This window comes from Hordeum vulgare, chromosome 6H (genome assembly GCF_904849725.1).
Source record: "Hordeum vulgare subsp. vulgare chromosome 6H, MorexV3_pseudomolecules_assembly, whole genome shotgun sequence".
Lineage (NCBI taxonomy): Eukaryota > Viridiplantae > Streptophyta > Magnoliopsida > Poales > Poaceae > Hordeum > Hordeum vulgare.
Genome location: NC_058523.1, coordinates 140,363,905 through 140,380,125, shown reverse-complemented (window position 1 = coordinate 140,380,125; position 16,221 = coordinate 140,363,905). Strand labels below are relative to the sequence as shown.

The following is a 16,221-nucleotide window of genomic DNA, read 5'->3' as shown; positions in this document are numbered from 1 at the left end:
TATACATGATTATATGAATCCTTGACATAGAGGCTCAACCGATAATATCTTCGTAGAATATGTAGGATCCAATATGGAAATCCAGGTCCCGCTATTGGATATTGACCAGGGAGTCTCTCAGGTCATGTGTGCATAGTTCTTGAACCCGTAGGGTGTGCACACTTAAGGTTTGGTTACGTTTCGGTATAGTTGAGTTATAGGTGCCGGTGAACGAAGTTTTGTTCGGAGTCCCGGATGAGATCTTGGACGTCACGAGGAGTTCCAGAATGGTTCGGAAATGAAGATTGATATATAGGAAGTTGATATTTGGATTCCAGAAGAATTTCGGGCATTGCGAGCAGTGTACCGGGAGTGACGAATGGGTACCGAGGGCCCACCAGGTGGGCCCTCCACTCCCCAAGAGGGCCACATGGACTTGGTGGTGGAGCAATAGCTCTTAGTGGGCTGTCTAGTCAACCAAAGAAAGCCCATGTGGAAAAAGGTGGAAAATCTAAAAGAGGTGGACAATTTGGGAAGGAGTCCTAATCAAAGTAGAATTGGAGGAGGACTCCTCCGTCCTTTGGTTCGGCCGACGCCAAGGGTTTTCCCTTGGTGGACAAGGCTGCCTGCCCCCTCCTCCTATATATACTAGAGGTTTTAGGGTTTTTGAGACACAATTTCAGCCAAGTGCAACCCTCTCCTTTGGTTCGTAGTTCTTCCTCTGGATCGTATTTCTGCGGTGCTTAGGCGAAGCCGTGCAGGAATAGATCACCACCACCGCCGACGCGTCGTCACGCTGCCGGAGAACTCATCTACTTCCCCGTCTCTCTTGCTGGATCAACAAGGCGGAGATCGTCATCGAGTTGTACGTGTGCTGAACGCGGAGGTGTCATCCGTTCGGTACTAGACCGGGACGGATCGTGAGACGACGGTGATTTGAATCACGAAGACGTTCCACTACATCAATCGCGTTTCTTAACGCTTCCCGCTTAGCGATCTACAATGGTGTGTAGATCCAATCTCCCTCTCGTAGATGATCATCACCATGATAGGTCTTCGTGTGCGTAGAATTTTTTTTGTTTCCCATGCAACGTTACCCAACATGGTTGTCCTCAAGTGCGCCCGCTACCGCGAGCGGGCGCTGCTGCGCTCGGTAGCCACGTCCATGGTTTTGAGCCGATGGTTCAATGGAATGAGGAATTCCTTCTAAAAAACACTTTGATCATCTGAAACTTTACATCATTTGGAAGTTCACCTGACCACAGTTGTCTGCTCTCCTCTCGAAGTGAGCCAAATGATGCTAGAGTGTGGACTAGATTATTACAAGCTCTCAAAAGTATAAAAAAGAAATGCAAATAAAATTCAATCGACCAATGAAGTGGAGCTTTCTACAAATGTTTCCTTCATGGGCCACGTTAGGATCATTGCTCGCTCCCAGCCCCGTCGCCACCGCCGCCCAGTTCCGGCGCCTCCTCTCATACCTGCCCAACGTCAACCCACGCTGCCGGCCGCATTGTCGCAGGCCCACCGCAGCTCCCCCGACCCCAATCCGCCATCACCGGTCAGCTTCGTCATCCATGCCCGCAAGCTATTCGACATTTTGCCTCAAGGTACAAATGGACTGCGTCGACGAGTTCTTTTTCCATAATGTTCTATGCGACTCCGGCGATTCCTCATCCGACGATGAGGAGATGCACTGCGTCGATGATTGGCTTTTCATCTTACAGAAATGCACTGCAGTTATCCGGGTGCTTCCTTACGGAGTAGGCAATGATTTTATCGATGAGTACGTCCGTATGAGTGAGTCTACGTGCCTAGAGTCATTGTACAGATTCTGCAAGGCTGTGGTTGGAGTGTTTGACCCTGAGTACTTGAGAGAGCCTACTGATGCACACACAGCCCATTTGTTGGCGACCAATGCCAGCCCAGGCTTCCCAGGGATGCTTGGTAGCATAGACTGCATGTACTGGGAGTGGAAGAATTGCCCTTTTGCTTGGCAAGTCCAGTACAAGGGCCATGTCAAGGATTGCGCTATCATACTTGAGGCCGTGGCCTCTCAAGATCTCTGGATCTCGCAATCTTTCTTTAGCATGGGCGGATCGCACAATGATATCAACGTGCTTCAGCGATCGCCAATGTTTGCAAGACTTGCCGAAGGCAACAGCCCCCCGATCAATGTTACCATCAAAAGTCACAATTACAACAAATGATACTATATAGCTGATAGAATCTATCCAGAGTGGACCACTATTGTGAAGACAATCTCAAACCCCGTCGGAGAGAAGAGGAAAAGATTTGCCCAAGAACAAGAGAGTGCTAGGAAGAATGTCGAGCGTGCCTTTGATGTTCTGCAATCTCGATGGGGCATAGTTCAGTATCCTGCTAGAACTTGGAGCACCAAGCAGTTGTGGAAAGTGATGACTGCTTGTGTGATCGTACACAATATGATCGTAGAGGATGAGCGCCCGGAACGTCTTCACGATCAAGGGTTTGAGTTTCAGGGTGACAATGTGGTGCCTCGGCATGGCGGAGAAGCAGCATCGTTTGCAGAGTTCATCCAATTTCATCATGTAATGCGTGATTGGGAAACTCATATTCAATTGCAAGATGATTTGGTTGGACATATGTAGGATCATGTTGGCAACCAATAGATGTATCTTTTTAACAAAAGTAAAGTCTGTTTTAAACCTTTAATTTGTAACACTCGTCGAAATCAAAGCTTAACCTTTGAATGCTTGAATTCGGTACCCTATACTCGAGAATCCCGGTGAACTCTAACCCTCAAGCTGTGTGGTGCACCCGGAAAAGATTGATCCTGACTGGGATCATATGCTATTCTCACTGACATATCTGTCCCACACGTTATATTTATCTATTTTGTTTTTGGCGAGAACGTCATATTTATCTTCAACCCAACACCTCGTCCTCGTCTGCCACGGCATTCCCCGTTGAGCTCGGCGGCGGCGGCAATATCCTAGCTGCGTCAGCCTGCAGTCTGCGAGCCTCGCGTACGTGTATGTTGCGTAGAGGGCGAATCAATCCAGTTGCCTGCTTAGGATAGTTGAGCACATGCGCGTCTTCCCGCAGAATAAATCCAGGAGCCAACCTTGCTACGCCTGACCGTTGGCCTAGAGCACCAGCGAGCAGCGCATCCATGCAACTGAGGCTGCGTTTGTTGCTTCTAGCCAAGAACGGAGGGCTTAGACGAGTTGTATCAGCTATGGCCTTATGGGAACATGTGCCAACAGGCAACAGTGGTGACCGTGGCCCGAGCAGCCGCGCGTGGAGAGACCATTTACGCGTAAGCACTGGTGGACAACATAGGGCGGTAGCAGGGCCCCCGCATCCTGCCGTCTGCACCCATGCGGACACGGCGAGCCCGAACTGGCGGATGGCTTGGTTCATCGAATCTGTGCCTATGCGCTTGATGTCGACCGTCCATGAACCCCGATGTTCTGTTCGGGCTGCTGGACACAACGCTCCACCTCGTCGACGTGTTGCGCGCGCCTTCCTGTTCTGGGATGCCTCAAAGGCGAGCTCCGGCTCTCCGTGGTGTGTGCACACCAGGTGCTCGATCAAAAGACAGCGCAGTTCATGGAGGCGGGCACCAAAGGGACCGTCATGGAGGAGGCGAAGTCGATGGGCCTTGAGCTGACCGGCTCGTAGCAACGCCTAGGGAACTATAGAAGCTCACGACGCTGCTATACTGTACGCGCTCGCCGCAGGGCGGATCAAGTCAGGCAGTCAGGCAGCCTGTAGCGGCGGTGGACGTCTCTGCAGACTTCCACGGCGCAGGTTATCTTTGCCTTGTTTCTCCTCCACCTCGCCTCTCGCAGCAGAGTGTACACCAGGAACCGGAGACGGCAGCGGGGCGTTGTGTGCAAGAAGCACGTTGCTGGTATGGACGGAGTGGGGCATAGTCAGTGAGAGAAATGAGTGATCCCGGTTGGGATTGCCTTTTCCCGGATGAAACAAATAGGTCGGTATAGGGTTGAAATTAACGAGGATGAGTGATTTCGGGGTGTCAATTTTGGGGGTTAAAAATTCAGTGTTTGTTTTCGATTACCTTTATCATTTTAAGGTTGAAAATAGACTTTACTCTTTACTAGCAAAAGGACCCGTGCGTTGCAACGGGAGAAAAACAATTATAATCTTCAATCATGCTGATCATATTATGTTTTTAAAATCTTAGGACATTTCTTGAAATGCATGAACATTTTTTGAATTAGCAAACATTTTTTTTAATTGCACTCAAAAAATAACACACAAACATTTTTTTAAGATCATGGACTTTTATTGTTTTCACCAACATTGTTCTCAAAATTATGAACATTTTTTTGAATATGCGAATATTTTTACGAAAATCCTGAGCATTTTTTGAATTCACAAACATTTTATATTTTCTTCAAAATTTTATTTCAAAATTCCCAGTTTTATAAATTGCAAAAGTTTTTCAAAGTTCTAAATTATTTAAACTAAAAAATGGAACAGAAAAATGAAAATAAAAAATGAGACTAAAAACACAGGCACGAACTATTTTTAAGATTTTTACAAGGACTTTTATTTAAAGTCGTTGACTTTTTATTTTATGGACATTTTCTCAAAGTTTTAACATTTTTTTATATGCAAACATTTATCAAAACTCCTGAGTAGTTTTTGAATTCTAAAAAAAATATGTTTTTTTTAAATATTTTATTTCTAAATTCTCAGTTTCTTAAATTTGAGAAAAGTTGTTTGAAGTTTTAAATTATTTAAAGTAGGAAAACAAAATGGAACTGAAAAGAAAAATAAAAAAACTAAACTAAAAAAACAGGCGTCCATGCATAGGCCGGCCCAAACAGGTGTGCTGCATCTTTTTCCAACGCCCAGAGCGTAATATAGGAGGTGCCTACATGGGCCGGCCCAGTCCGGAGATTTTCCTGTTTAAAGCGTTTTTTATGATTTATAGCTGGTATTGGTGTGTAATTTTAGTCAACTTTAAGGACAATTTGGATGACGTACGAAAGAAGCACTATTTGCTTTATTAGTAGGTAAAGATAAAGATAAAGATAGACAATTTAACTTTTGTTGGATTTGTAAAATTTTGCTATATTTTATTTCTGATTGCGAAACTTCATTTGCTTTTGAAAAATATGTAAAATATTTATATTTGTTAAAAACCATCGGCTAACCGGCCACGTGAATAAATATGAATCAACACGTTGAACGCACTGCCAACCCGAATCATGGACGGAACAGGCACAAAGCCGACGCATGATCCAAACGGATGAAAAACGGACAAAATAACCGTCCGTTTGGTCAACCGGTTAGAATTGCTTTAAGTATGTACTTCGATTTTGCTTTGACTCACTCAGATCGAACAACGCCCGGGTTCGACAAGGGGCCACCGTGGCTAGTACGAATGCTAACCGTCCAGGACCTCATCGGAGTCGGAGAGGACGACGTCGCCGATGGAGGAGAGGCGGGCGCAGGGCGTTTGGAATCCAATGGTTTGACTGATTCTGAATATTTTTCTTGAGCTGGCTCACGTAGTCACGTAGTCAAGTGCACCTAAAATAACTTATCATTGACGAAGTTATTCGACAACCAAACATGCCCTTCCTCTATCATCTCGGTTTAGTGATGTTACCGGCTGCTACGTGCGTAAAACTTCAACGGAGCCGCAGTATTGAGAAGAACTTCTTCCAGGTCGCTGTCTTGCCATTTCCTCCGTGTTCAGATGTACCAATGCACAGAGCTGTTCAAGGGTCACCTTTCCCGTTTGGCCGCGGCAGCAGGCGCAAGTGCGCGAACACTAGACAACCATGGCCGGCGAGGCCATCGTCTCCGGCGTCGTGGGGGACATGGTCGGCAGGGCGATGTCCCTCCTCGCCGGGCAGCTCCTGGGCCATCAGCGGGAGCGGAGCGTCGAGGCCAAGCTGCGCGGCTGAGGCGCCTGCTGGTCAGGGTCGAGAGCGACGCGGAGGCCGCCGGGGCGAGGCGGATCACGAGCCGCGCGCTGCTCTCCTGGCTCGCTGAGATCGTCGATGGCGCGTACCGGGGCCGGTATCTCCTTGACGCGTTCCCGGTCCCGAGCGGAGCAGGCGATCAGAACGACGGCCATGCTGGTGTGATCATCGTGTTTTGATGTGATCGATCCTGAGGGCAAAAAGGCAACAGCAACAGGGTGGTGCCGCTGGCGCGCTCTTTCTCCATGTCTAGCTCGTTCAACCCCGCTAAGCGCCTGCGCGTCGCGGCCATGAAGCTGCTGCTCGGCGACGGCGACGGCAGCGCCGACGAGCTCGACGGCGTCCTCGCGGACCTGGAAAGCGTCGCCAGCGGTCTCGCAGAGTTCATCATGCTGCTGCAGATGTGCCCGCCGGCGCTGTACCGGCCGCTTGCCACGAGCATCTACGCGGACAGCCAGATGTTCGGACGGCACGTCGAAAGACGCCGAGTTTTGGAGTTCTTGCTGCAAGGTGACGAAGGCGAGCCGGCGTCGGCAGAGCTCGGCGTCCTCCTGTGGTCGACCCGCGCAAGAAGCAGGTGGTCGACGCGATCGTGCCAACCCCGCGGCGGGCTGGCAGACGCGGGAGCAAGGTCGTCGTAACCAGCAGCGACGCCGGTCACGTTGACGGCCTTGGCACCGCGGAGCCGATCGTTCTGCGTCCACTGCCGCCGGAGGAGTATTGGTTCTTCTTCAGGGCGCACGCGTTCGGCGGCGTCGAGGCGGACCCGCGGCTGGCGGCGACGGGCCAGGCCATCGCCAAGAGGCTGGGCGGCTCCTTCTTCGGCGGGAAGATAGTCGGCGCGCTCCGGAGGTCCCGTCCGGACGCGCGGCTGTGGCGTAGTGTCCTGAGCAGCAGCTTCAGCATCCCCGACGTGTGGTGCCGGCAACCTCCTCCCGCGGCATGTGACCGTGCGCTGCGTCACCGTCTCCGGCTCGCTGATGAAAGGGCTCGTCGGAATCCAAGAAGCCTCTTTGGCTCCTCCTGCCCCTCCTTGTGCAGACGACGGCGGCAGCCACAGTCGGGAGTTGCATGTGCTGCTGTGCAAGTCTGTGTTCCCTGGCTATTGCCTGTACTACACTGCCCATTGCACCCTCGACAGAGAGATCAATCAGTAAAACGTTGTACGAACAGTTCCAGTTGATAGTGCCGTTGTTGAGAAAATCACTGTGCTTTCTTCTGTTCATCGAACTTGCTGAATGCTTTTTTTGGAAAGAACAAACAAACACATGGTTTGAAAACAAAAATCAGAAAGCAATTTGAAGAAAAAAGTTCAGAAAAGAATCGTTGTGGTTCTCTTCACTTGTAGGAAAAGGACGGGAGAGCTTCCAATTGCATTCACATGTGATGATCATGAGATAATGATCACAGGATTTTGAGCAGCTGAACTTCAAACACCAGCGGTTCCTTGGCATGCGACAGCAGGCTCCGGCGAGGTCCAAACTGCGGTCACAATCAAATCAAGTACAGGAATGATCACAAATCATCAGACAACAAAAGGAGAAAGGTAAATATGTTGCTTCCGGAGTATAGATGCGGAGGAAACATGACAAGATTCTGATCAGTTCATGAGCTAGCTAGGCTGTACCTCCTCAGGTACGGGCTGCAAGGTCTCTTCGATATAGCCTACTTCAGGGGGTATCAGAGCCCTCCTCTTGCCTGCAAAGCCATGGAGAAATATATAAGTTAATAGTGGCTAAAACTAGAAAACTGCCAGAAGATGCCTGAAACTGTACAGTACCTCCGGCTTTCATGCCGATTATAACGTCTTTGAGGCCTCGAATCATCTACATGAAAAATGATTCATCTGTCAGGATCCATAAGGATGTGAAATTGTTATGGGAAACCTTCAAATCATCTGTAGAAAGGTCAATTGCCAAGAGAGATCCTGTCCTTGAACCTCTTGCGAGTCGAGTCGAAGTGTCACCGGCTTACTCTCGCCGCTGAACTGATTCACCGTGCTGCATCAGGGAAGAAAGACAGGAAAAGGCATGATGAGAGTCAAAGAAGAGCAGCATTTGTAAGTAGTACTGAAAGTGAAAACACATATATGCACTTTACAAGCTATAATGGTACTACATGAACAACACATTCAAGGATTCAGTTAGTGGAAATGTTCTCTTGACCTATGCACGAAATAACCATTTGCACGGCGGCACACGTAGTTGAACTGCACAAGATCGCCTTCCCCAGCCTCCGGCCCTTCGCCCTCCACTACATCTTCAGATCAAGAAACAGAGTTCTTCCATTTATTATAAGCTCTCATCTCAGCAGCTGGAGAATTTGTGTAAAAAAGATCTCACTAGTTGCAAGTACCTTCAAGCTTTACCCCATTGTCCAGCTTTCTGTATCTGAACACTTCAAACGGAAATCAACCATCATCCACCATAGAACATATAAGACGCGTAATGTAAGAATTTCACAAGAATCAGTTCATTCCTCACAAATAAAATCACCGCATTCCAAGCCGTGCCTTGCATACTGAACACTAGTCCATCTACTGGTAAATACTGAACCATATTTTTGAGCAGAGGTATGACTTCCAACACATAATTTTGGCGGTCACTTTTGTGTGTATGTTAGTTTAAAAATTATAGTATTATTACGAAATTAAATCATGGAATATTAATGGTTGTACCATATTTCACGTAACCATATTTTCCGAAGGAACAATCCGAATACTTTTCTGCGCGGTATGAGCCAGATTTAGACTGCACAGTTTCTAACACACCGTGTATTTAGGAACGGGGCAGTAGTTCATAACCAGGCAATGCGCAGTACCTGATGACATCGGGCTCCAGCATTGCTGCCTGCCCGGGCATGGGCAAGGCGAGGAGGTTCGCGCAGGAGGCAGCGGCGCCAAGAAGAGCCATCCCTGAAACTGCTCTCCTCCTGGACGCCCCGCACACTGCTCTGGATCCGCGGCATGTCGACCTGGTCGCCTTCGGTTCCGGTGGATACGGGCGTCTGATTGGAACGGAAACGCCGACGAACGAGGTCAGTTTGAGATGAGATTCCCAGAGAATGATGATCAAATCTGTTTTGAGAGATTAGGCCATAGGATTTGGTCGTGTTATGCGTTAGTACCTGGGAGACGGAGTGGCGCATGGGAACGGATTGGGGAATTTTACGTGCGGTGCAGACTCCATTGTACGGTATCAGGAGAAGGCCCTGTCCTAGTGGACACAGGCAAGTGCTTATCTGAATGCAGATAGAACTGAGAACTAAAGATAGGAAATAGATAGCCCTAAAGAGAAAGCAGAACACCAATGATCAGATGGCCGAGTTGGTCTAAGGCGCCAGATTAAGGCTCTGGTCCGAAAGGGCGTGGGTTCAAATCCCACTCTGGTCATAATGATTTTTTTCCGGATTTTTATTTCTCTTGGTGATTGTATCCATTTTCAAGAAGCTTTTCCTCATTTATTACTTTTTTTTTTAATCTTACAACTTTCCTAGATTTCTCTTCTGAAATGATATAAAACATATCAAAGATTTTTTGGGAGAATTTTTTTCACTCATGGTACCTTGGTGATTATAATGAGTTTATCTTATTTTTTAGAACGAAGGCATGAGAAGAGTCCGGTTCTGAATTAACAAAGTCATCAACTGATCGGGATTACACACTCAAACCAACACAGGAAAAAATAAACGGAAGAGCACGCCGTCGTCTAAACACCGGAAGCACCGACACGATGCATTCGCCCACCTCCAATGTCAAAGAAGGCCCTCCCTCCTCGCCTGGCTCGAAAGGCGTCGCACCGTTGACAAGAGGAGCAGTTCTTCCTAGAACCTGGGAGATAGCCGCCGGTTGGCTACAGCTGGAAAGAAACCTAGCACACCTCACAAGCCATGAAGAGATCACCAAGAGCAGAGCACCGCCGAATCCCGGTCCGGTCACGAAAAAGGAATAGATGACAAAAAGGAATATATGTACTTGGCTAGAATTTCGCGTAGATTAATATTTTCCAACTCTCATGCATATTTAAAATTGTTCAGTGTGTTGTTTGCATCGGTTTGCGTGTCATCAAGTTAAAAATGGTTTAGGTCATAGTTATTTAATCGTAGTTCCGTTGGAGATGAGTCATATATGTAACTGGACTAGAACGACAAGTAGAATCACGTGATCCATTTTGTTTTTCCGCTTAACAAACATAAAATGCGATTAGGACAAATCTGGACAGATTTAGATTTTAACGCGTGGGGTCGTTTCGGAGATGATATATGTCATTTCTGGCCTCATTTAAAATGCCTAGATAGGTAAATTATTGTGCTTCACCCCTTACCATGTTAACAAAATTTTAATATTGCCGTGTTAATAAACGGGAGTGAACTAAATAATTAACTATGAAGTTCCGTCAATATGCAACTCAGTTGCATATTGAGCTTCACTTAATATGTAGCGTTTGACTATGTGAATTGTCATGCCATGCCTTGCATATTTGAAACTGATCATGCAGCATATGTGAATTGCATCATGTCGTGCATGTGCCATGGTGAATATTGTGTGTTGATTCTTGTTTCCGGTTTGCTTCGTCTCGATAGAGTTTCGCAAGCGTGTCAAAATGCGAGGACCCGTTCGACTACGTCGGTTCGTCTGCTTCACGGAGTCGTTCTTCTTCCAAGTAGTATCTCAGGCAGGCAAGATGACCATTTTCCCAGATATCATTACTATCATTGCCATGCTACTTGTTTCGTTTCTATCGTTATGTCTCGCTGCCTACCACCTGTTATATGTCAGCATCTCAACATTGCCATGAAACCTTCAACCTGATCACAACGTAGCAAACCACTGATTGGCTATGTCACCGCTTGCTTAACCATTTGTTAGCGTTTCTAGTTGCAGGCGCAGTTGCTTCCATGTGCTAACTTGGGTTCCTTGATATATCACCATATTAATTGCTATTTAATTTAGTGCACCTATATACTTGGTAAAAGGTGGAAGGCTCGACCTCTCTGGACTGGTGTTTTGTTGCACCTTTTCCGCCTTAGTTTCGGCTACCGGTGTTATGTTCCATAAATGAGCGCACCTAACATGCTTGGGGTTGTTATGGGGACCCCCTAGATTCTCGTTTTGGGATAAAGCTCGTCTGACAAGGCCCAACATTGGTACTATATTTGCCCAACGTAATAATTCTGTTAATACTGAAAAACATAGGGCGTCATGAACCCAATGAGTAATTCAAGATAATACAGGGAGGGCCAGTGCTGATGGTGTTGGTCCAAAACAGAGCACTGTGCAGGGCCAACCCAGGGCAACTTGGGTGATTTCTATTAGGCCATCGAATGCGTACCTTATCCGTCGTGTCCTGAGAAGGAGATACGCGGCTCCTATCAGGATGGTTGACACGTCGGGCGGCCTTGCTGGACTTGTTTTACCTTTCTCGAGCGTCTTGTGCGAGGGATTCCGAGGATGCTTTGGGTTATTTCGAGGTTGAGGTTTTCCAATAGTAACCCAAGGAGATCATGGGTTTCCCTGATCGAGGTCATTCCGTCGCAGCGTGTGGTAGTTTGTGATGGACTAGTTGGAGCACCCCTGCACGGTTAAATCTTTCGGAAAGTCGTGCTCGCGGTTATGTGGCAACTTGGAAACTTTGTTTAACATCCGGTTCCATATAACTTGAAGTAAACTTAATTAAAACTTGCCAACTGAGCGAGTAACCGTGACTGTCTCTTTCGTGAGCTCCTTCTCCGATCGAGGACACGGTGGGGTTATGTCTGACGTAAGTAGGTGTTTAGGATCATTCATTTGATCATCAGTGGCTCACGTCTGCCATGCGTAGATCTTCCCCCTCTTTTATTCTTGTACTCGTAAGTTAGCCACCTCAAACAAATGCTTAGCCGCTTGCTGCAGCCTCACCACTTAACCATACCTCACACATTAAGCTTTGCTAGTCATGATACCTTTGGAAATGATATTGTCGAGTCCGTGTGGCTCACAGATTACTACAACACCAGTTGCAGGTACATGTAAAGGGTTACTTGACGCGAGTGCGTTGATTGTTCATTTGGAGTTTCTTCTTCTTCTTCATCGATCTAGGATGGGTTCTAGGCCGGCAACCTGGGATAGCAAGGATGGACGTCGTTCTTTTATCGTTTGTTTTCGTCCTTAGACGGACCCTGCTCTTCTTCATGATGATTGTATGTATTGTACTAAGGTGACTCTGATGTACCTTGTGGCAAGTGTAAGCCAACTCCTTATACTCATCTTTTCAGTACATGTACTTGTAACGATATCCATTTTTGCGAAACGACGAGATGCGTTTCTATCCCGTCGAGGCCCTCGGGCCAAAATAAGTTTAGGACCGCATCTTGGGTGTTACAAGTTGGTTTAGTGCAGTACCAACCTAGGAGCCCCCTTGATTGATCGAACTTGGCCGAGTTGAGTCTAGTGAAAAACTACTTTGAGTCTAGTTATATATCGAAGAGTAGGATTTTTTTTCTCCTCTTCTATGCTCTGGTGAGGAATCTTGACGTAATAATTTTAATTCTACTCCTCTTGTCACTCAAAAAAAATTAGGATCACGCGGATATTTTTGGAATCTACATGATGCCGATATGACGGAGTTCTGTCTTGGTGCCTCCTGCTGTGCTGATTTTATTCCGGGGAGTTGAGCTCGAGGGGCTTCTTGAGCACATCGTTATCATTCAGATTTCTTAGTATCTCAGGACGAAGGATGTTCGAAATTGCTTCAATATTGGTAGTGGCGAGATAACCCCGACATCCCTAGTACTGGTGGAGAGAGTTCGGGGGTACTGACATACTTAGTATCGTTGTGATTACGAGGATATGTGATAGATGAGTTTCCGAGATCTCTGGTTGTGTGTTGACGGATGTGATACACTGGACGTGTAGTTTTATTGCTAGGAGTTGAGTGATGGATTTTACTCCTTGTATCCGTGGACCCGATTGCATGACCAGAAATTTCAGGAATTCTCAGGTGGGAATTCAAGTAGTTACTTATAGGGAAATCTTCGAACAAATGCATGATGTGAGGTTGGGGTTCGACATCTAGTGGATTCGTTTGTTCACGGTCGTCTTACAGCGGTTCTCGTTGTGTCTTAAAGAGTCCTTGTAGCTCGCTACGACTCGGGGACGCTTCGTATGTCGTGTGCACTGCCTTGTACATGATGGCTACTATAGGATCGAGCCCGTGCGAAACTATCCATAAAAATATCGAGCGAAATATGTGTCATGAATTTGTTCCGGCTTGTTTCGTAAGCCTCATCCTTTGTTGTGTTGGAGTATGGTAATTCGAGTTGCTTCGATGTCAAATGGTGATTTCATATCTTTCCAAGAGTTGTTCTCATGTTTCTATGGGAATGCTAATTAATTCTTTTGCTCAATTGAGTTGTCTTATAGATTATTTTCAACCGGAGTCGTCATGTCAATTCCTTTTCAACCGGCGTGCTTCTCTTCAAGTCAATTCTATCATTTTCAACATTTGCAAGATCAATCTCTCATTCTTTCTGGAGTTCATCTCATCTGTCCCATGTTGTCTTTATTTTTCCCGCCCTCCCGCCCTTTTCTTCAGTGATTTAATTATCGTCCAAGTGCATTTCAATTCATTGATGCTTCCGCTATCTTCTCTTCCGTGTGGTATGTGATGATTCATTGTGAAGATTCTCAGGAGTTTCGTGTTCATATTTGTTCATTCTTGTTTTCTTCTCCGGTGGATTCAATTCAATCTTTCAATGTTCATCATATCCTTTTCATTCGTTCAATGATTCGTGTGTGGAAATTCTTGTTTATTACTTCCTCTCTTTTCTATCCGGAGTGTTGAAGATATCTCAGAAGTTCTTGATTTTAATCCTTTCAATTATTTCGAGGTTCCAACCTCATCAAGTTTTCAGTCATACCGGTGCAAGCAATCTCTCTTTTCTAATCAATTGTTTCAACATTTTTTTCTTTAGTAGGCCCATAACCCACAGGTTTTTCCCAGGATCTTACTGCTACTGCAACAAAAGACCTTCCAACGGCGCCAGAAACATGCTGACGGAAGACTGTTCTTGTCTTGATACTCCTCAACAACGGCACCAGGAATCCTTCTGCTACGGCTACACCTTAAGGGACCTCCTAGGCAAATATGCAAAGGATATCCCCCGTGGCCTTGGAGCCTTGCGTTGGTGTTCCCTCGAAGCGGAAAGGGTGATGTAGCACAGCGATGGTAAGTATTTCCCTCAGTTTGAGAACCAAGGTATCGATCCAGTGAAGGAGTATCTCAAGTGCCTGCATAAACACAAAAAACTTGCTCCCAACGCTATGAAGGGGTTGTCAATCCCTTATAGATTGTTCGCCAAGTGATAACTGAAAGCAACAAAGTAACAAAGCAAAGTAAAAGCGAAAGTGGAAACGATAGGTGTGAATAGACCCGGGGGCCATAGTGTTCACTAGTGGCTTCTCTCATGAAAGCAAGTAGAAGGTGGGTGAACAAATTACTGTCGAGCAATTGATAGAACCACGCAAAGTCGTGACGTCATCTATGGCAATGATTATATCTATAGGCATCAGGTCCAAAACAAGTAGATCGGTACTTTCTGCATCTACTACTATTACTCCACACGTCGACCGGTATCCAGAATGCATCTAGTGTATTAAGTCCAAAAGAACAGAGTAACGCCTTAAGCAAGATGACATGATGTAGATGGACAATCTCATATCTACGACAAAGCCCACCTTGTTACCCTTGATGGAAACTACACGATGTGTGCCTTGCTGCCCCTACTGTCATTGGGAAAGGTCACCACACGGTAAGAACCCAAAACCAAGCACTTCTCCCATTGCAAGAATCATAGATCTAGTTGGCCAAACAAAACCCAAGACTCGGAGAGACTTACAAGGATATCAAATCATGCATATAAGAAATCAGCACACTCAAATATATATCATAGATAATCTGATCACAAATCCACAATTCATCGGATCTCGACAAACACACCGCCAAAGAGGATTACATCGGATAGATCTCCATGAAGATCATGGAGAACTTTGTATTGAAGATCCGAGAGAGAGAAGAAGCCATCTAGCTACTAACTACGGACCCGTAGGTTTGAAGTGAACTACTCACGAGTCATTGGAGGGGCGATGATGTTTATGTAGAAGCCCTCCAACTCCAAAGTCCCCTCCGGCAGGGCACCGGGAAGGGTCTCCATATGAGATCTCGCGGAAACGGAAGCTTGCGGCGGCGGAAAAGTGTTTTCGTGGATTCCCTAATTTTTTTCCTGTATTTTAGGGAATATATAGGCAAAGGAGCTAGGTCTGGGGGCACCAGGGAGGCCACAAGCCTGCTAGCCGCCGCCCCCTGGTGGCGACTACAGGGCCGGCGGCCACCAGATGGGAGAGGGGGGGGCAGGGCAGGGAAAGGGGGGAGCGCCGTAGGTGGGCCTTGGGCCTCCCCTGCGCCTAGGGTTTCCCCTCCCTCCCTCTCTAGTGCGCATGGGCTGGGTGTGGGGGGCGCACCAGCCCACCTAGGGGCTGGTTCCCTCCCACACTTGGCCCATGTAGCCCTCCGGGGCTTGTGGCCCCTCCCGGTGGGCCTCCGGAACCCTTCCGGTGGTTCCGACACTTTGTCGGTGGTGCCCGAAACATTTCCGGCGTCCAAACCCATCCATCCTATATATCAATCTTTACCTCCGGACCATTCCGGAGCTCCTCGTGACGTCCGCGATCTCATCCGGGACTCCGAACATCCTTCGGCAACCTTGTATAACAATTCCCTATAACCCTAGCATCATCGAACCTTAAGTGTGTAGACCCTACGGGTTCGGGAGACAGGCAGACATGACCGAGACACCTCTCCGGCCAATAACCATTAGCGGGGTCTGGATACCCATGGTGGCTCCCACTTGCTCCACGATGCTCTCATCGGATGAACCACGATGTCAAGGATTCAATCAATCCCGTATACAATTCCCTTTGTCTGTCGGTATAGAACTTGCCCGAGATTCAATCGTCGGTATACCTATACCTTGTTCAATCTCGTTACTGGTAAGTCTCTTTACTCGTTCCGTAGCACGTCATCGTGTGACTACCCCTTTAGTCACATTGAGCTCATGATGATGTTCTAACGAGTGGGCCCAGAGATACCTCTCCGTCACACGGAGTGACAAATCCCGATCTCAATTCGTACCAACCCAACAGACACTTTCAGTGGTACCCGTAGTGCACCTTTATAGTCACCCAGTTACGTTGTGACGTTTGATACACCCAAAGCACTCCTACGGTATCCGGGAGTTGCACAATCTCACTGTCGAAGGA

General features: G+C 47.2%; 1 protein-coding gene and 1 non-coding gene across 4 annotated transcripts; one reads left to right on the top strand and one right to left on the bottom strand.

Annotated features, from left to right (window-relative positions):
• Nucleotides 1-5,516: 5,516 nt before the first annotated feature.
• On the bottom strand, nt 5,517-9,173 carry LOC123404224 (peptidyl-prolyl cis-trans isomerase FKBP16-1, chloroplastic). Of its 3 annotated transcripts, XR_006611693.1 has the most exons (9): nt 9,054-9,173; nt 8,748-8,933; nt 8,283-8,317; nt 8,093-8,186; nt 7,867-7,927; nt 7,708-7,753; nt 7,555-7,625; nt 7,270-7,409; nt 5,517-7,168 (listed from the first exon to the last, which is right to left on the bottom strand). XR_006611693.1 is itself a non-coding variant. In XM_045098136.1 (8 exons), the coding sequence occupies exons 1-8, from the start codon at nt 9,113-9,115 to the stop codon at nt 7,332-7,334; spliced, it is 633 nt and encodes a 210-aa protein (XP_044954071.1). In that variant the 5' UTR covers nt 9,116-9,173; the 3' UTR covers nt 5,517-7,331. The 3 variants fall into 3 exon arrangements, 2 of the variants coding, with proteins under 2 accessions (XP_044954071.1, XP_044954072.1); XM_045098136.1 differs by having other exon boundaries at nt 5,517-7,409; XM_045098137.1 differs by having other exon boundaries at nt 5,517-7,409; nt 8,283-8,324; nt 9,054-9,065.
• A 64-nt stretch (nt 9,174-9,237) lies between these two features.
• TRNAL-AAG lies at nt 9,238-9,318 on the top strand. The gene has a single exon. It is a non-coding gene; the product is annotated as a tRNA-Leu (tRNA).
• The last annotated feature ends 6,903 nt before the right edge of the window (nt 9,319-16,221 follow it).